Below are 19,591 nucleotides of genomic sequence, written 5' to 3'. Positions count from 1 at the left end.
TTGTGGCTCACTACACACCCATTTGAAGAGTATTGAGATGCACCCGTTGTCAGCAAGGAATCCACTTTAAAATACTGAGCAGTTTTATGATTTAAGTAATACAGTCAATAAGGAAAATGTATCGGGTTACCAAATATTACTCTGTTGTATGAGCAGCTATTTTTTGGGGGCGAAAGAGTTAACACGATACTCAATTGATAGGCAATTTATTTAAATCAGTCATTACCACACATCTTAGTCTACAGGGAGTCATGTTTCCTTCAATGTCAGTGCATTTCACAGGTCAGCAAGACAAACGAGTAATATTCCAAACCACCAAGCCGACGTGTAAAACACCATTCAGGGGTCTGCGCTACTAATGTCTTTCTTCAAAACAGGAAAGAACGCAACAAATACCCCAAAACTAATCACTATTTACATACGATTGCATCATTCATAACAGTGACAGGGAAACGAACAGGGCTGGATTACAGAACTCGCACGCAGGGCATATGCCCCGGGGTCCCCGACCTCAACGGGTCGCTTCCCCAGGTATCATATGTAGAATTGCCCAAAATGAGCTTTAAAACAGCTAAATGTACTCAGGCCAAAATGTGTAGAACAGCAGTGTGAAACTGCTATGAATTAGCTGACTTCCAAATGCAGTAATCCATCCCTGGGGGGGGTATGCTATAATCTTGGACTGGAAGAAGCACATAGGAAGAGATTGCTTAAGGCACCATGACGTGGAGAGAGTAGGTTATCAATGCGGAGTTAAAAAATCCCATCCCATGCTTCAAGCAGGTCTTCTCTTTGCATTCTACCTATCAAAAAGGGGTTGGGGACACCTTTCCAGGCTGATATTGACTGCATTAGTGTTCATGAGACTCCACTTCTGTGCATTTTACATACATTTTGGGGAGGGGAATGACAATTTGAGAACCGTAGCTTTTGAAAAGAAACACCGCGAGGGGCACAATCTCATTCAAAACCAACAAATAAAGGTGACGATATTAGTTATATTCTGTCCTCCAAATCAGAACAGACTGACAGATATCCAGGAGGTTAACATTCATTTGTAAACAGAAAAATAAGTAAAACATTTGTTTGCATATGAAAACAAATTCATTTTGGTTAAAAGCTTTAACAAAACATTATATTGTGGAATTCAGACATAGTAACCAGAGTATAATACTTGCAGTACACAGTACACAAAAAAAAAGGACATTGCTCATCATGTGTTCCATTTTCCAAAATTCCTCAAGCAAGGAAGGAGAACTATATCCCTTTGGGACTGCGAAAGAAATGATTGTTGCTTTAATCATACATCTCATATCAACAAATGCATTCACTTTGCGGGCCTAAATCGTTAAAATACTATCTGTATCAGGCCAAGCCTTGTCATTCATTCTGAACGATGGAATCCTCCAAAATGGAGACGTCTGAGCAAAACCAAAAGGAGTAATGTCATTCATTACCTACAGTATGAATTCAGGAACATTGTCCCCATTTTAAACTTGTTCATTGTAGTGACAGGTTGTGCGCGTCTTATCCAAGCTGTGTCATTAGGCACCAAACGGAATTAAACTCACTGAAACAGGGAGGGACTGTATGCACATATCCAATAAGAACTCATTTTCCATTGTAATGCGTTTTAAAACATTCTGTCACATGCCCTAATGAACATGACCCGGGCCTTGCCAATCACGTCCCAAAGTATGGATATCCAGTTCACACCTTCGAACGTCAATTGTGTACTTTGAAAGATGCACTTCGATTCTCGGTCTCGTGTGCGACATCACTGTAAAACAAAACAAACCTCCCCTCTGCTGAACCGTGATTCTTGAACACTTTAAACAATCCAAACGAGCGCGGCGTCACACGGTTGTTAAGGCGGCGTAAACGGAGTACCTTTTTATCTGTACAGGGAGAAATGTCCTCATTCAGAGTCGATTTACAAAAAGTCATCATCGGCACAAAAGCCTGTACAGCGAGCGTGAGATGAAACTATATAGCCTGTCGTCACGTTATAGGGCTTCCCCAATACTTTTGCATCCGTATGCATGCAAGTGGAGGTCGCGCTTTACCTCGACCGTTTAGGAAATAACCCCACACACTCGCGCGCGCGCACACACACAAACCAAAAGAGAGCGTCAGTCTCGTGGCTACACCCGTTATCGATGATGGGATCTCGCTGACCGGTAGGACTAAGTTTTCAGCGTGGGTGCTTTCCACAGTGGTTTGTGATACATCCAGCCTTCGCCCTAGCACAGAAAGAAGACAATAGAAAACATGACAAAAAAATAAAAGTACAATCTGTGAGATTTCCGATTACTCAATTGTCATTTCAACCTATAAATGTCTGACAGATCCATTTATTCCTGAATATAAACTGTAAATGCCTCATTAGATATCATGTTCATTATCCTTGCATTCTTCTCGGAAATGTGGGTGTCAAAATGTCTGACCGCTTAACGAAACAATAATAATAGAACGTATCCTGAAGAAAATGTGCGCTTGCTTCAGCTGTACAACAGCATGTCTGCCCAAAGCTCCCCCAGGTCTTTGCTGAAGCAAGCACGCTAAATACAAGAAGGTTTGTCAAGATGATGTCCTACGTACCTCACTCTCAAAATATCTGGTCCTCCACGGGGTCTCGGTCTCAGTGCGGTGTCTCTCCTCGGTCCTCTGTCTCTCCTCCAGGATCCTCTTGTACTCCGTGGCCTTCTCAATGTCTTTCTGACGCAGCGACTCAGTCACGTGCTGCCACAGGCGCCTAAAAAAAAAACCCAGAGTGATCTATTTGTATCATGACTATTAAATGGGACAAGACACAATAAATCAACAATACAGAGGCGACAGCGCCAGAATTAACTAAACATCTTATTTTATTCTACAGTCCTCATCTATGCCACAACCTCACATGAAAGCAAATCTGAGCATATTAATGCAAATATGAATTTACTTTTTTTGTCTAACCTTGATTCAGTTGGTCCTTGCTTGTCGTTGGGGCGCACCCGCTTCTTGGTGACGGGCAGCTTGGTGACGTCCACCATGCGCGTGTCGCCGTTCTGGTAGCTGAACTCGAGCACGCCGTTCCACTCGCCCTGCACGCGGCACACCACGGCGTTGGTGGCGTTGTGCTTTACCTCCGCCGTCACCCTGCGTGAGGCGCCACGAGAGCAGAAGGACACATGGCCAACGATATCAACCAACATCAACCAACACAGCCTCTCCACGCAAACTATGCAAAACAATTTGAGGTCACTTCAATCCAAAGAGTTGTGGCTTTTGTAAATTTCCCAAACACACTAACTCAATATCAATTCATCTTTATTTAGCCAGGATAATCCACTCAGTCACTGTGTTCCAGGGAGTCCTAGGATCCATAAAAAAAATTAATAGTTTAAATCTAAAAAAAAACCACAGTAACATAACATGGAAATTACTTTATGAAGCTGTAACGGCACAGGGACATAAACCTAACCTAAAGCCAATGCAACAATTTATTGACAGCATTAGAAATTCCTCTGCAGGTGTGTGCGAGCTCTGTGAGGGGCACTCACTTGTGCAGTTTTCCTCCGTAGAAGGGCTTGGTCTGGAAGGTGATGACTGCGGAGTATCCCGACTTGGTGCAGTTCACATTTACCTTTCCCCCCAATTCCACCCAGGGCACGGTAAGGATGGAGCGGGCGTAGGCACAGGGCAGCGTGAACGTGTACTCCTCGTCATGCTCCAGCAGGTATAGGCAGCCTACACATACAGATTACATTATAGTTTATATCCTGTTAGCATTAGACAGATGCATATTACAGACCATTTTTAGCCAGGGGTTTAGCACCAACCACTCTGGTGCTAGCATGCACAGACGGTGCAATAATCGATACCCAGTCTCTGGCCGGCCTTACCTTCCCCGATCATGGACACCCCGATAGACATGCCCATGAACTTGCTCTTGGTCCACACGTGGGTGTTGACGCACATCTGCCTCTCGGGGCACTCGGCATAGAAGCCCGACACGGGTGGGTGGTGGGACACCTGCTCAGCCACGAAGCGCAACTGGTAACTGCCGTTCTCTCCCTCGGTGGTGGGGCTTCCCTGGGGAGGAGAGGAGAGCGAGGGGGCATCCTTGGCGGGTTCCCCTGACCTGGGCACCTTCCAGGAGCAGTGGAAGCTCTCGCCGATGATGGGGTTGTAGGGCTTCTTGGCGATGGCGCCCTTGCGGCCTTCGTGGAAGGAGGTGAGGTAGTACTCGACGAAGCACACCATGCGCTCCTCGGGCCCTTGGCCATCTGTGATGGCTACGAACAGGTCCGGGTGGGACATGAAGTCAGCATACATCTCTAGCAAGGAGCGCTTCTCCAGGATGAAGGTGGGCAGCACCACCTGAGGAGACAGAACTATTTATGACCTTTAATAAAGCAGGTGAGTTGACAACTGTTCAATAACCTAGTGTGTGATCTATAATGACATGTAGCTATGAGGTAAAGATGATTTTAAAGAAAGCTTCAATTTTAATTTGATGGTCAATGAGAATACATTCACTTTTTTATGACTTGACTAACCACCATCCGACACCCAACAGGCTTTGAGCCTACACTAGCTGCTGCTAACCATGGGAAACTGAATTTCACTGAAGTAGAGCTGGGACGATGACCGAAAATTATTAACACTGATCACTTAGTGCAGGAATTTTGTAACCTATACTAGTTTGAAACAAAATAAGTTTGCTAATATGGAGGATTGTTCATGGGAAAACTGATGGCTAAAACTATCAAACTAGTAGTATTAGTTTAAAAGATAATACCAATAAAAACTGGTGCACATTAACTTAAAAAAGTATCATTCTATTTTTTGTTATCGCATCAATTCATCACCCAGCTCCACTATGAAGTCAACAAGAGGAACGAAACGACAAACCGAGGCATTTCTTAACTCCAGTAATGCAGTACTTTACATTAGCCAATCGGAGGACGGGAAACAAGACACTACTATGGTCTGTCTAGCTGGGCCTTGGTCCAGCCCGATGTATGTTTCAGGCTGTGTCCGGGGGGGGGGGGGGGGGGGGGGGGTGCAGCTTTGTGAAACTCGACCTACCCGTGTGAGGTCCATGCCCAGCTTGAGCTGCGAGAGCAGGTGTAGGACAACACTGCGCTCCTCCTCCACTGCCACCAGTTCCTCCTCCTTTTCCGTGAAGGCGTCCTCCACCTCATCCTCCCCGTCAATTTCCTCCTGGCAGGGGATACAATATTTACTTTGAGAACAACAAAAGTTGTGGCTTGCATCTTGAAAAACAGTCAAGCTGAAGCACCAACAATAAAAAACCATGATTGAAAATAAAAAGGCCTTTATTTAGTTATTTACTTTACCATCCTCATCTGACCATGAACACGTTGTTAGATAGACAAATTGATAATTGGAAATGTTCATATTTATTTAATTATTAAATGAAAAGTACTGAAGTCAAACAGTCCTGTCCAAAGAGATACACCTACATCACTTTCCACATGGCCCTTTCCAGCACAGTTCCAGTAACTGTGCTGGATGCGTAACCAGGCCAACTTCATTCAGAAAGTCTAAGAGTATCAGTGCTGATCTAGGATCTGTTTTTCATTTTAGATCATAATGAATAGGATTATATGGATGATCCTAGATCAGCACTCCTACTCAGAGCTTGATACATACAGCCTCATGTCAGTAGACTTTGGCTTGATAGTGTGAAAAGCCCTTTTGGGTCTAGTAATGATCTGTGTCCTTACCCCAGAGAAACTGCAGGGCTCCGCGGCACTCAGCTCCAGGAGGCCGCGCTCCAGGAGGCCGCCCTCCAGCAGCCCTCCCTCAGTGCTGAAGCTGTCCAAGGGCCCGCCGTTCTTCAGGATGTCAGGCAGCTTGGGCTCCAGCCACTCGATGGTGGGCCCTGTAACAATTGACACAGCAGCGGCCGCAGCGGCCTTCAGCTCAGAGGTACTCATGCTAGGCTACAAGGCTACACTACAAGGCCCCTTGAAACTACCGGACCAAAACTAGGTTGTATGCAGCGACCATTCAAAAAAACACCCAGGCTGGCTAGATGGGGTGGCTGGCTGGCTTGTTCCTCTGACAGTTCCCCAGGACCACAGGATGGAGACGTTAATCCGATCCCCGGTGAGTATCGAGATACGTTTCATGCCCCGCCAACAGGAAACGTCCTCGCCTGATTGGTGGGTTAGCATTAGCGCCACATAGGGTATTTCTATGGGTGTTTGGGTGGGAGGCGAGACCCATTCAAATTAGCATGGCCCACACAATCCTTGACAACTTTTCCTGATTGGCTAGTCCCCAGGTTCAGTCCTGTTCGTGGGCCTAATGAAATATGGATGACAGGTAACAAGATCTCTTACGATCTCCTACGTCAAACTGGGAACTTTTCCCCTACTCCACAATGTCTGGTTGGCTCTGTCAAAAGAAATGGCTGAGATTCTACTTTTGGTAAGTCTCTTGGCTGTCAGTATGGTGCTGTGTGAGCAAAAAGGAAGAAAGGTGGTTAATTGGGAGAGCTGTTATTACTCAGTTACCCAATGAGAGATCTGGTTACCACCCTAGACAGCCGGTAAGAATAAGTACCGCTCCTTCATAAATTATTGAAAATAATTCCACTGTCGGCTTTCGGAGTACATCTGGACTGGGAGGGTCTACATGTGCAATTCCATGATTTGTGAGGTAGAATTGTGCAAGCACATGATGGGTGTCTAGTACATGTCGCATACAAACTAAACACAACTAAAACCATTCTTGGAAACAAACCACCTTTAATCCATGTAGACTTCCATGGCTAACTTTGAGCAATGGGGCAAAGAAAAGGTAACTTAAACCGTTTCTACCTTGCTCTCTTCAGTGGTAAATTAACCTGCATCTAGAAGGCAAATCTGAGAAAGCCTGGCAATAAAGATCTAAAACTAACCGTGCATGCACACAGATCCCCTTCTTTTCATTGGAGTTCATCCATAAATTAACACTCATTAATGTCACCAGTAGTGACCTACTCCCCCTCCCCTCCAGGCCCCCAGCCTTCACCCTCACCTCCCAGGGAGCTCTTCTGGCGGGCCACCTGCTGCAGCTGCAGGATGTGCAGGCAATCGTTGAGGCAGTTCATGGTGGCCATGGAGGTGGCCTTGAGCATCAGCAGGTCCTGGTCCAGCGGGGAGAGGGGGCCCGCGGCCGGGGGCAGGCCCTCGATGGTCTGGATCAGGTCTCGGTGCTGGCCCTGGGCCTGGGTCATCATCTAGGAGTAAGAAGAGCGGAAGGAACCGGAGGAGTGCGTTGATACAGATATATAAATGTGCTTACCGCATTCGTCATTAGATTAAAAGAAGAAGTCCCTGTAACCTAGTCCTAGATGATAGGTCTTCATAAAATGACAAAAAAAAGCTGGGTTAAAAGACTAAGAGAATACCCTCGAAGACAAAACACATTTCAAATAAGGCAGAAGAGATATTCTTCTCTCTACCACCGGCTATTCCTGTTGAGACGCAAAGTTATTAAAAAAAACATTGATGGAAAATAAATACAAAACACTGAGAAAAAACTTAAAGCTATGCTAAACCCCAGTTCTATTTTGGTTCATAAGGTAATAGCTACCGTCCCTATCCCCAGCCTACCTCTCTGGCGTCAAGCAGATGGTCGGGCAGCAGGGACCTCTTGGAGGAGTACAGCGAGGAGCCCTTGTGGAGCTGAGTCATGCTGAAGAAGGAGGCCGCGTTCTGGTTCTGGAGCTGGCTAGGCCTGCGCTGGGACAGGGGCGAGCTGGCGCTCCCTTGAGACGCCATAGAGTAGCTGCGAGACTTGGGCGGAGGGTTACTCTGGACAAAGACAGAACATATTTGTCATACAGTGCATCTCATCTGTGATAGGATGTTGTGAAAAGTATATTTTGATCATTTGAGCTTGTGGAATGTAAGTAAAGTTACCCCTAGATGCTGATATTGGATCATTTCCCTCACTAATGGTTACAGCATAGAGATAGAGGACTCATCTTTGTATCTGTGCCATTATAGTGTGTGTGACAGCATGGGCAGTGACATTAAGGCTTAGTCCATTGTCTTCTTCAGCTGATTGCACCCAACTTATAGGAATCCCCACCAGTTGACTACTTTCAAAATGGTGGAAGCCCTCAATGGAAAAGTCCATGTTAAAACAAGTTATATCAATGATGCGTCCCCTCTCTATTAGTTACAGTTAGGATTGTGGGAGGGGAAGAGGATCCTAGATCTGTACCTAGGGGAATTTTAACCTATGGTGCCATCTTGTTTGTGACTATTTGTGTGACCTTATGGTGTCATGTCAATGTGTAATGTAAAATGTTGATTGTCTTCAACTCAAGTGCTCAAGATGCGAGATGAATTAAGGCCAATAATGTGAAGTACTGAATCAAGTTATGGTTACGCCACAATTTATCCAAGAATAGAGATAGCATCATTCTTGTGGTTTGTCACTTTCTGTCTTATCAGTATTTCAATGGAAAGTGGAAATCTGTTAGGAAGGAAATCCCACTGAGTAATGCTGACTCACTGACTTCAGCCAGGAAAGTAAGATCAAACCTGTTTGTTTTATAAGGAAGTGTGTCCCCCCCCCCCCCCCCGTTTGTCTGCTATGATGCAGCCAGGCGTGTCTTTGGCGCGTTACAACACTACACTCAAAGGCTGGCATCTAGGATGGTCTTGGCTCATAACTAAGCTAAATGAATAGTAGCTCGAGTTCCCCATCAATGTGTTCTCATTATCAAGCAAAAACACTACTACACCTAATCTATATACAAGACATCCCCTCTGCACTTCTGTTATGAAGCTCATGTTACAGGCAACCATGGACACGATCAATGGGATTGCATAACAAAACGAGCTAGTAGAGTGTTTGGATCAAGGGAAAACATTGTTGCGAGTGAGAAAGAGCTTGTGGCGGGGAGTGCGTGTGCCCGTCTGTGTACGCATGCAACTGTGTGTATATATGCATCTGCGAAAGTGGGTGTGTGTCAGATGAAAAGCCCTTGCCTTTACCTTCCCCATGGCCTCAGTGTGGTGCTGCGTGCAGATCTGCAGCCGGCTCACCCAGTGCTGTCTCTCTTTGGCATCCGTGGCTGGGACACACACACACACACACACACACACACAACACCACCACCACCACCACCACAGGGTCACATTCATTAGTGCACACCGTTGCAAAATGTTTTGCAACTGAAAATGAGTTTCCTATTGGATATGTTCAGTTAGTGCATCCCTGTTTCGGTCAGTTTTCTTTAGTTTGTTGCCTAACAGTGAGAGCTCATTACAGTGCAGCCGAGTGAATCTCTGCATGGATCAATAACGACAATGTTATCCCTCTCTTGACCGAGGATAACGTTTTACATGCTGTCTCCCCTTCATAAAGTCTTGGTCCAATAGTCTGACAGTGACTATATGTGTATCTTGCCTGTCCAACAACTGACTGATTCATTTAGGATATAATAACATTGTGCTGAAATGATAACATGTCCTGTAGTAGGCAACTCATACAACATGACACTCTTGTAGGAGTTGTTGTAACTGTTTTGATTGGTGAGTGTGAGAGACAATAGTGTGTGTGTTTTACCTCGGAGCTTGTATTGTTCCCCACTTATGGCATTGACCGTGAAGGTGTGGGAGTCCTCGTCGCTGGGGGATATGACCGCCCCTGCCAAGGGGAGTGTCCCGCGAGGTTTCTGGGGCCTGGACTGCTCATTGACAAAGTACTCCAACAACCCTGCCTCATTGTTGAGGACAAAGAACCTGCACGAAGAGAAGAACGTTCAATCAAAAAGATTTACATTTGAGTAATTTAGCAGACGCTCTTATACAGAGCGACTTAAATGAGAAAATAGGGTTGAGTGCCTTGCTCAAGGGCATATACAGATTTTTCATCTGGTCAGCTCAGGGATTCAAACTAGTGACCTTTTGGTTACTGGCCCAATGCCCTTGGCAAAACATTGAATCTATTCAATAGTATGTGTAGTTGATTTGATCATATTGTAAATACTTTTATTAAATGCACATAGCACTTTTTCATCAATGTTCTTCAACCTGGGCTGGCCACTCACCTATATTGCCATCCTGTTACCAGGTTGGTGTATTTCATCAGGCAACCATCAATATTTTCCATGTGGTCACTGAACAGAGATTGAGAAAATGATTGACAGTTAGTAAAAAAAGCTAGTTATGCTACAATAACAGCAGTGGGTTGGCAAAGTTCAACTCCAAATGAACCTCTGATTCAACTCTGGCTAGCCTGTTAATTAACTAATAGCGAAGTCAGTAAACTCAGCTAAGAAAAGCTAGAAACTAACATTTGACCAAGGGCTTGCTAATTATAGTTACCAACTGAAGACGTGTTGCACTGCCTATTAGCCAAACACATCACTGCAGTTAACTAGGTTAGCCAGATATGGCTAAATCATAGAATTAGCCTAGCTAGCTAGACAGTCATCATACCTGTACTGCCAGCCTTTAGAACTCCCTCTCCCAGAACTACCAGGCGTCCCTTTCTGGGTAAAGACATCCAGTTTCCCTTCACTGTCCGATATTCGTAGTGCACTGGCGGTTTCCCCTTGCATAGTCATAGCCAACGTTAAAGTTAGCTAACAAGCTACAAACCGTGCCAGAAACGCTAGCCAGCTGGCTAGCTAGCTTCAGCGCTAGCCACACATCAAACGCTAGACTGATTTGCTAACTTGAAGGCCTTGCTCGCAGATGGACTTTTTCTGTTTATGGCTTGACAAAACACATCGTTTTTCCATGAACGATAGCTATCTAAACGACTGATTAAGTCATCCATCACAACATATTCTTATAAAAACAGTGGCGTGCTAGGTTGTTAGCTTGGTGTTTACATGATCCAAATCGCTGCTAACAGGCTTCGCGATGACGCGGTCCTGAAGTCATGTGATTCAATTCCATGAAAGGACTTCCGTATTGGCAAAAAAGGGGGAATATTTTAGCATACAAAGTTTGTCCAATTCTACAAATGCAACCTATCTTCAAATATATCCTGCACATACCCCATCGAGCTACCGCCAGCATATATTCCAGTCATGTTGCATGACAGACAGTGATAATTTTGTTTTTCCTCGGAGCTCTGCAAATCGAGAAAACTATAGGACTTTTTCCATGCATTAATGTTCGTCGTGGTGGCACACCCAGAATAACCCTACTGTTATCTAACACGTACAAACCCCTTTCCCTTCTTTTATAAACAAGTACAAAAAGGGCGGTGTGCTAAAAAAGAATGTGCTGCCCACACGACTATGGCGTATAAGGAAGTTATGGTTATAAACACGGCATTTTACTGATATGTTAACACTGTTAAAGGAATCCTGCCTGCTACTCTACCTTAAAAATGCCCGCTAAGAAAGTGTGCATCGTTGGATCTGGAAACTGGTATATTTATCCGCTTTCTCAATTTGCATGTGCCTGCATTCGACAACATTGTATCGTCATTAATTCCACTGATTGATTCATAATGTAGCCAACTAAGTGCTGATATTTGGCTAAATGTACAACTTGCTTGTAGTTTCATAGAATATCAAACATAACGTTTGATTTGAAGGTTTGGGGATATGCAAGCCATTCCGTGTACTGTTATAATCTGGTTATTGTACCCCCAGGATATATTTAGCATGTTCATTTTGCGACTGGGATTTTGAAAATATGAATGGTGTTATTTCATTGCCCTTCAATCTGTTTTCATCATCTCCTAGGGGCTCTGCGATAGCCAAAATCGTCGGTCACAATGCAAAGAGATCCAACAGGTTTGACCCCATTGTCAACATGTGGGTGTTTGAAGAGATGGTCGAAGGCAAAAAGTTAACAGAAATCATCAACACAGAGCATGAGAACGTCAAATACCTACCGGGTCACAAGCTTCCCAAAAATGTGGTAGGTATTGTGTTTTGTTTAATATGATATTTTTTTGCCTCAAGATTACAAATCATTGAGTTGGGCAATACATCGGACTTAACATTATCTCCTATCTCCGGACATGCTTTGTGGTTGTGTAAAAGGACACACACAGATAAGGTGAGTGAAGTTTGACCTATACAGAGCTAACAACATATCCGTCTGGGTTGTTCTCAAGAACAAGGCATTCTGCCTTATCCCTAGGGTTCTCAGCTATAAACACCGTTTACCGGTGGGCCCATTTAAACTATAATCCCATCTCTTTGTTTTAAAGTTTAGAAAACGCCAATAATCATTGCTTGCAATGCGGTTTTTGAAACATGGAATAATCTTTCAAATAAGTGAGAAATAATCTTTCAAATATAAAATATAACGCTTACTGTATCAGTTTTGCACAGAACCATAGGGCTGTGTGTATGCGCAGTATGGGATCAATATCATGCCAAATGTGTTCCTCCAGACCACAAACTACATTTCCTTTCCAGTTACACACAGGTGTTCAAGCACGCTAGATAGCTAATTAGCACAGGTGGTCTTCTCTGCCTTCCATCAGTCTTCCTTAATAAAGTGTTTGTAACATGGCCATGTGGGAACACAAACCCTAACCGTATAAAATAGTGCTGGTGTAAGAAATCTATACAGTTGCATTTAAGGATATTACTTTTGACAATATATCATGCGCTTTTGAAAATATCGCAATATGATTGTTTTTGCTAGTTGTTTGTAGCTAAACCAAAACTCCTTCATAACTTGTTCTCCGTCTTATTCTTTTTTTTTTAACCTTTATTTAGCTAGGCAAGTCAGTTAAGAACAAATTCTTATTTTCAATGACGGCCTAGGAACAGTGGGTTAACTGCCTGTTCAGGGACAGAATGACAGATTTGTACCTTGTCAGCTCGGGGGTTTGATCTTGCAACTTTCCGGTTACTCGTCCAATGCTCTAACCACTAGGCTACCCTGCCGCCCCAGGGAGCCAATTTGTTTTCAGCAGTTTTATTCCCATGACTGATCCAAACTTGTTTTCTCATGTTCTTGCTTGTTCCACTGCAGCTATGATGAACAGTTTGGAACATTAAATCGCAATAAAATCACAGTGTCGAATCGCAATACATAGAAATGTGAGAATCGCAATACATATCGTATTGGCACCTAAATATTGTGATAATATGGCATTGTGAAGTCCCTGGAAATTCCCAGACATACTATAAAGGTGTGTAGGAATTTACACTTTAGGTTTTTGGGTAATTATTTCTCGCTGCTATAAAAGATACGTTCCTTATATTTCCCAAACCGTACCGCAAGCGATGCATGTTAACGTTCAGAATGAACGTCAAGGCTCTTAACAAAACTCCCCCAGCCAGAATATACCTTCATGGATAGATGCTAAAGGTAGTTGGCATCTTTGAATGGCTGACCAGTCTGACATACCTTGCTTTCCACTGTGTCAAAACGTAATGTGTGTATTATTGTATCCAGCCGCCCCTTATGTCAATTCCTTAATCGACCGTGTAACAAAATAACATTACATAACGTCTTGTAATCACAGGAGGTTGGTGGCACCTTGATTGGGGAGGACGGGATCATGGTAATGGCTGGAGCGGAAAAAATGGAAGGGCATGAAACCCATGGTCTCTACGTGTTTGACGGCATTGCGTTCGCTCCGTTCCAGCCATTGATTATGAGCCGTCCTCCCCTCAGCAGCCTCCACTGCGTAATGTAGATTCACGATAAATGCTACTACATAGTAACATCCATCATGAATAGTACAGTGTATCATGCTATCTTTTCCCACTTCGGTTTACCAGGTTGCTGTTCCAGAAATCACAGAAGCGGTGAAAGGGGCCAGCATACTCATCTTTGTCATTCCACATCAGTTCATTGGGAGGCTATGTGATCAGATGAAACCTCATATTGCACAGGGAACCATTGGGATATCCCTCATCAAAGTAATGTCATTTACCTCTTTCTCACACCAGCTCTCACTTAGAAAAACCATTGCTAAAATCTATACAATTTATAAGTCTGACTTTACTCTGGCTTCTTATCACTCAGGGAAAGTCTCAGCTGTATGAATTTATCATCATGGCTATGATTTTACACTCATTATGTAACAGCAGCCTAGTCAAAAAATGCAGCCACCCAAATGCTGGTATCTAGGGTTATATGTTACAAAATGAGTGATAGAAGGCAGCCTAAGATCTCTTTTCTGCCCTGATCCCTATTCAGGGCATCGATGAAGGTCCCGAGGGCTTGAAGCTCATTTCTGACATCATCCGTGAGAAACTGGAAATTGAGGTTAGTGTCCTGATGGGGGCCAACATTGCCAACGAAGTGGCTGATGAGAAGTTCTGTGAGACCACAATTGGTAAGACATTTTTAGATACATTTTATCTACACTTTTGTTGTAATGTTTTGTGTCCTCGGCTTGTGTGGCAACTCCCACTGATGCAGTTATGTGTACCTTGACTTTCTATCACTTCCTAAACAGGAGCGAAGAACGAATCAAACGGACATATTTTTAAAGAGCTGCTGCAGACTCCCAACTTCAGGATCACCGTGGTGCAGGAGAGTGACACCGTAGAACTCTGTGGGGCTCTCAAGGTAGAAATGACATTTCAACTCAAAGAGAACAACTTTTGCTACGTATAGTTACATCGTTAACGTAACTTACACAGAAGGCCTATGTTTCGTTGCAATGCACCTCTGTTTTATTTGCTCACATTGTCAAATAATTCTTTACAAACCATGAATCATAATATTGCTAGAAAAAGAGTAGAAAACTGCAGATAACACTTATGGTTCCTTTCCCACTCTCTCCTTCCCAGAATATTGTAGCGGTAGGCGCTGGGTTCTGTGATGGTCTGGGCTTTGGGGACAACACCAAGTCTGCGGTGATCCGGCTGGGGCTGATGGAGATGATCGCCTTCACCAAGCTGTTCTGTAAGGGCCAGGTGTCGTCCGTGACCTTCCTGGAGAGCTGTGGGGTCGCCGACCTGATCACCACCTGCTATGGGGGGCGCAACCGCAAGGTGGCCGAGGCCTTCGCCAAGACGTCCAAGGTGACATATCTAGACAAATACGACTCAAGGATGTGACTGCTGTGACCAGTACAACTTTCACCTGTTTTGTCTGGTTGATAACAGTTAAGATTTTACTTCTTGAAACCAATGGAATGTTTGTGTGTGGATTAGAGGTCGACTGATTATGATTTTTCAACGTCGATACCGATACAGATTATTGGAGGACAAAAAAAGCCAACACCGATTAATCGGCCGATTTTTACATTTTATTTGTGATAATGACAATTACAACAATACTGAATGAACACTTATTTTAACTTAATATAATACATCAATAAAATCAATTTAGCCTCAAATAAATAATGAAACATGTTCAATTTGGTTTAAATAATGCAAAACAAAGTCTTGGAGAAGAATGTAAAAGTGCAATATGTGCCATGTAAGAAAGTTAACGTTTAAGTTCCTTGCTCAGAACATGAGAACATATGAAAGCTGGTGGTTCCTTTTAACATGAGTCTTCAATATTCCCAGGTAAGAAGTTTTAGGTTGTAGTTATTATAGGAATTATAGGACTATTTCTCTCTATACCATTTGACTATTGGATGTTCTTATAGACACTTTAGTATTGGCAGTGTATTCCTCGCTCCTACCTGGGCTCGAACCAGGAACACATCGACAACAGCCACCCTCGAAGCAGCGTTACCCATGCAGAGCAAGGGGAACAACTACTCCAAGTCTCAGAACGAGTGACGTTTGAAACGCTATTAGCGCGCACCCTGCTAACTAGCGAGCCATTTCATATCGGTTACACAAGCCTAATCTCGGGAGTTGACTTGAAGTCATAAACAGCAGAGCTGCTGGCAAAACGCACGAAAGTGCTGTTTGAATGAATGCTTACGAGCCTGCTGCTGCCTACCACCGCTCAGTCAGACTGCTCTATCAAATCATATAATTAATTATAACATAACACACAGAAATGCAAGCCTTAGTTCATTAATATGGTAGAATCCGGAAACTATCATCTTGAAAACAAGACGTTTATTATTTCAGTGAAATACGGAACCGTTCCGTATTTTATCTAACGGGTGGCATCCATCAGTCTAAATATTCCTGTTACATTGCACAACCTTCAATGTTATGTCATAATTACATACAATTCAGGCAAATTAGTTCGCAATGAGCCAGGCGGCCCAAACTGTTGCATATACCCTGACTCTGCGTGCAATGAACGCAAGAGAAGTGACACAATTTCACCTGGTTAATATTGCCTGCTAACCTGGATTTCTTTTAGCTAAATATGCAGGCTTAAAAATATATACTTCTGTGTATTGATTTTAAGAAAGGCATTTGTGTTTAGGTACACGTTGGAGCAACAACAGTCCTTTTTCGCGAATGCATCGATTATATGCAATGCAGGACACGCTAGATAAACTAGCAATATCATCAACCGTGTGTAGTTATAACTAGTGATTTTGATTGATTAAGTTTAATGCTAGCTAGCAACTTACTGCATTCGCGTAACAGGTGGGCTCCTCGTGAGGCAGGTGGTTAGAGCGTTGGACTCGTTTGTTATTTATTTATTTTATTTATCTGTTATTTTACCAGGTAAGTTGACTGAGAACACATTCTGATTTGCAGCAACAACCTGGGGATTAGTTACAGGGGGATGAATGAGCCAATTGAGCCAATTCAGATTGGGAATTTAGACAGGACAACGGGGTTAACACCCCTACGCTTACGATAAGTGCCATGGGATCTTTAATGACCTCAGAGAGTCAGGACACCCGTTTGACGTCCCATCCGAAAGACTGCACCCTACACAGGGCAATGTCCCCAATCACTGCCCAGGGGCATTGGGATATTTTTTTTTAGACCAGAGGAAAGAGTGTCTCCTACTGGCCCTCCAACACCACTTCCAGCAGCATCTGGTGTCCCATCCAGGGACTGACCAGGACCAACCCTGCTTAGCTTCAGAAGCAAGCCAGCAGTGGTATGCAGGGTTGTATGCTGCTGACTAGTTAACTGTAAGGTTGCAAGATTGAATCCCTGAGCTGACGAGGTAAAAATCTGTCGTTCTGCCACTGAACAAGGCAGTTAACCCACCGTTCCTAGGCCGTCATTGAAAATAAGAATGTGTTCTTAACTGACTTGCCTAGTTAAATAAAGATTAAATAAAAAATCGGCGTCCAAAATTACAGATTTTCCGATTGTTATGAAAACTTGAAATCGGCCCTAATTAATTGGCCATTCCGATTAATCAGTCGACCTCTAGTGTGGATACATGCTTTAAGTAAAGTAACTAGCTATGTTGCATACTTCTCCAGTCTATTGAAGAGCTAGAGGCTGAGATGCTGAATGGCCAGAAGCTGCAAGGCCCACAAACCTCTGCTGAGGTGTTCAAAATTCTCAAGAAGAGAGACATGATCAGCAAGTGAGTACAAACGCTTTCACCTTAAAGCGAGACTCAGCGCTATGGCTTTGCTTGCTCTCACACAGAGTATCTGCGCCTGTGCACTTGTCCGCTTCACAACATAATGCCAATGGGACCAAAATAGTGCTTCAACGCTCTTGTGGAAATTGGCCCGATGTTTTTGTTTACTTCGTGAATTGCTGAGCCTACCTTTTTTATACATTTAATGACCTGAAAATGTTCCTCCAATATTCCTCTACTCATTCACAACATAAATGTTCATCAAATTACCTGCAAGTATGAACTGAAGCTCTCCTCAACATATGTGTGAGTGCTGCTAATGGAACCACCTCTTGCTGCATTGAGATTTAGTGCAATGTTTTGTCTTGTAGGTTTCCGTTGTTTGCCTCTGTGTACCAGATCTGCTTTGAGGGAAAAGCTGTGCAGGAGTTTATCACATGTCTGCAGAACCACCCTGAACATATGTGATCACTCTGGAACCTGCAGCTCCTCCAATGGTGTCGAGTGAAGTTTCCCCTAGATGCTGATCCTGTCAGTTTTGCATTCCCCTATGGTTAGGTTGGGATTGGAGAGGGGAAGCTGATCCTAGATAAGTATCTATAGGGAAACTTCACCCCCGGAGCCACTTCCATTAGCACCATCATACCATCAGAGGGCAGCAGCGCTGCATAAATGCTCATTATAATACTGTAACTACATAAAAACGTAACTGTAACCACAAAATATTCCTTATCGTTTGATTCTAAGTCTGAAGAACCACTACTTAACGTGCTTTGTCGAATATTAATATGTTTTGTGTTTTGATTGTGTATCAGCTTATCAACTAAAGCACTTGACAAATGTTAAGTAACCATTGTTGGTTACAAAAATGTTTTCTAATCATTTGACATTTTTACAATTTCTGGAACAAATATTCTCCCCAAAATTATTTTGATAAAAAAAACAAATGTATTGTGATTGTTTTGTTTCACTTCATCTTGTCACATGGGGGCACGCTTATTACTCTAGCTGCAAGGAAATTGATGTCACTTGCCCTTTTTTTTAAAACTTTGAAAGCCTTTCAGAGGAGAACAGTGAACAATTACATATTTTAAATAGTTAAGATGAGGGAGCAAGAACAAAGATAAGTTTATTTGATTGTCTAATGTTGTCCGTGCTCATGTTTTGAAAGAAAATGAAAGATCATATTATATTTATTTGAATTAGATGTTCCCCTGATGAAATAAGGATTGCTTATGTTTAACTGATTGATCAGCTGTTAATAACAATTACATTTATCTAGTTCTTGCCTTAACTTCAAAGATGTCCTACTTATCCTAGAGAACACAGATGTAAATGTAGCACAGATATCCCACAAACCCTATTCCCGGGAGTCTTCTGTGACACAACCATATCAGACCCAGGATTAAAGAACAATCGTGGCCCTTGTCTCTCCGTCTCTTCTGGCCGTATCACAGCGAGAAGAACAGAGGCTTAGTGGGATAGCGAGTAATCAGCTAGGCCTTTAAATGTCCCATCAGATCAGAGGGACCTTGATGCTTCCATCCATCCCTCCACGCTTCCACCTTGTCAGTAGCCACGACGTGTCCAGCGGGGCAGCCCGGTTCACTCTTTCCTGGGTAACCTGATGAGGAGGAGGCCTCTTTTCTGGTTGACAGCTCCACAGACCGGGCTGCCCCAGATCCCACACATCCCTGGACATCAAAGAGCCCAACGGCAGGGAGACATGGAGATGGCAGAAGCTCAGGTTGAGGCACCCTGTCATCCACAGTTTCCCGTGGGACATGGGGCCCCAGGAGAGGACCTGCGTGGGTTCTTCCAGCAGGTTAGGCTCCCCCTCATCTCCCTTCACCTCCAACTGAACTGTCATCAGTGTTTTGATGTGAGAGCCTTGTGCAGGTTGAGACCCTGATCCTCTGTCACAAAGAGAAGAGGTGCACATTCAGTCCTGGGCCTGAAAGAGCAGCTTAATCACCATGGTAACTGCACTGAGGCCAACCAGTCCCTACACAACACTGTCCCGTTGTGAGAGAGAGTGAGTCTTGGACTCAGGAGGAGAAAGTGAGCAAAACAGAGTGTGGGGTCCGGATAGTTCATGGTTGAGATATCACTGAGTCTGCATGCTGCTGACAAATACATCTACTTATCCAATTATAACAGAACAAGTTGACAGTGTGACTGACTGGGGTTCAAACTCGGCTCTGCTGGCTGACACA

At 43.7% G+C, this 19,591-nt stretch overlaps 2 protein-coding genes across 4 annotated transcripts; one reads left to right on the top strand and one right to left on the bottom strand.

The window, feature by feature from the left end:
• Positions 1–189: 189 nt before the first annotated feature.
• LOC110527460 (oxysterol-binding protein-related protein 11) lies at positions 190–12,425 on the bottom strand. Of its 3 annotated transcripts, none has more exons than XM_036982877.1 (13): positions 12,305–12,425; positions 10,070–10,138; positions 9,586–9,761; positions 9,012–9,091; positions 7,617–7,817; positions 7,039–7,240; positions 5,739–5,896; positions 5,077–5,211; positions 3,888–4,365; positions 3,546–3,732; positions 2,959–3,141; positions 2,602–2,755; positions 190–2,243 (listed from the first exon to the last, which is right to left on the bottom strand). In XM_036982877.1, exons 2-13 carry the CDS (start codon positions 10,129–10,131, stop codon positions 2,187–2,189), a joined length of 2,073 nt encoding a protein of 690 aa, XP_036838772.1. In that variant the 5' UTR covers positions 10,132–10,138; positions 12,305–12,425; the 3' UTR covers positions 190–2,186. The 3 variants fall into 3 exon arrangements, with proteins under 3 accessions (XP_036838772.1, XP_036838771.1, XP_036838770.1); XM_036982876.1 differs by lacking the exon at positions 12,305–12,425 and adding an exon at positions 11,027–11,158; XM_036982875.1 differs by lacking the exon at positions 12,305–12,425 and adding an exon at positions 10,461–10,907.
• LOC110527462 (glycerol-3-phosphate dehydrogenase [NAD(+)], cytoplasmic) lies at positions 10,960–18,326 on the top strand. Its single transcript, XM_021608737.2, has 8 exons — positions 10,960–11,405; positions 11,726–11,903; positions 13,730–13,870; positions 14,151–14,289; positions 14,413–14,525; positions 14,750–14,983; positions 17,269–17,375; positions 17,747–18,326. Exons 1-8 carry the CDS (start codon positions 11,365–11,367, stop codon positions 17,841–17,843), a joined length of 1,050 nt encoding a protein of 349 aa, XP_021464412.2. The 5' UTR covers positions 10,960–11,364; the 3' UTR covers positions 17,844–18,326.
• Positions 18,327–19,591: the final 1,265 nt, after the last annotated feature.

This window comes from Oncorhynchus mykiss, chromosome 7, assembly GCF_013265735.2.
Source record: "Oncorhynchus mykiss isolate Arlee chromosome 7, USDA_OmykA_1.1, whole genome shotgun sequence".
Taxonomy (NCBI): Eukaryota; Metazoa; Chordata; class Actinopteri; order Salmoniformes; family Salmonidae; genus Oncorhynchus; species Oncorhynchus mykiss.
The sequence above is the reverse complement of the archived record's forward strand: the minus strand, read 5'-3'. Positions and strand labels throughout refer to the sequence as shown.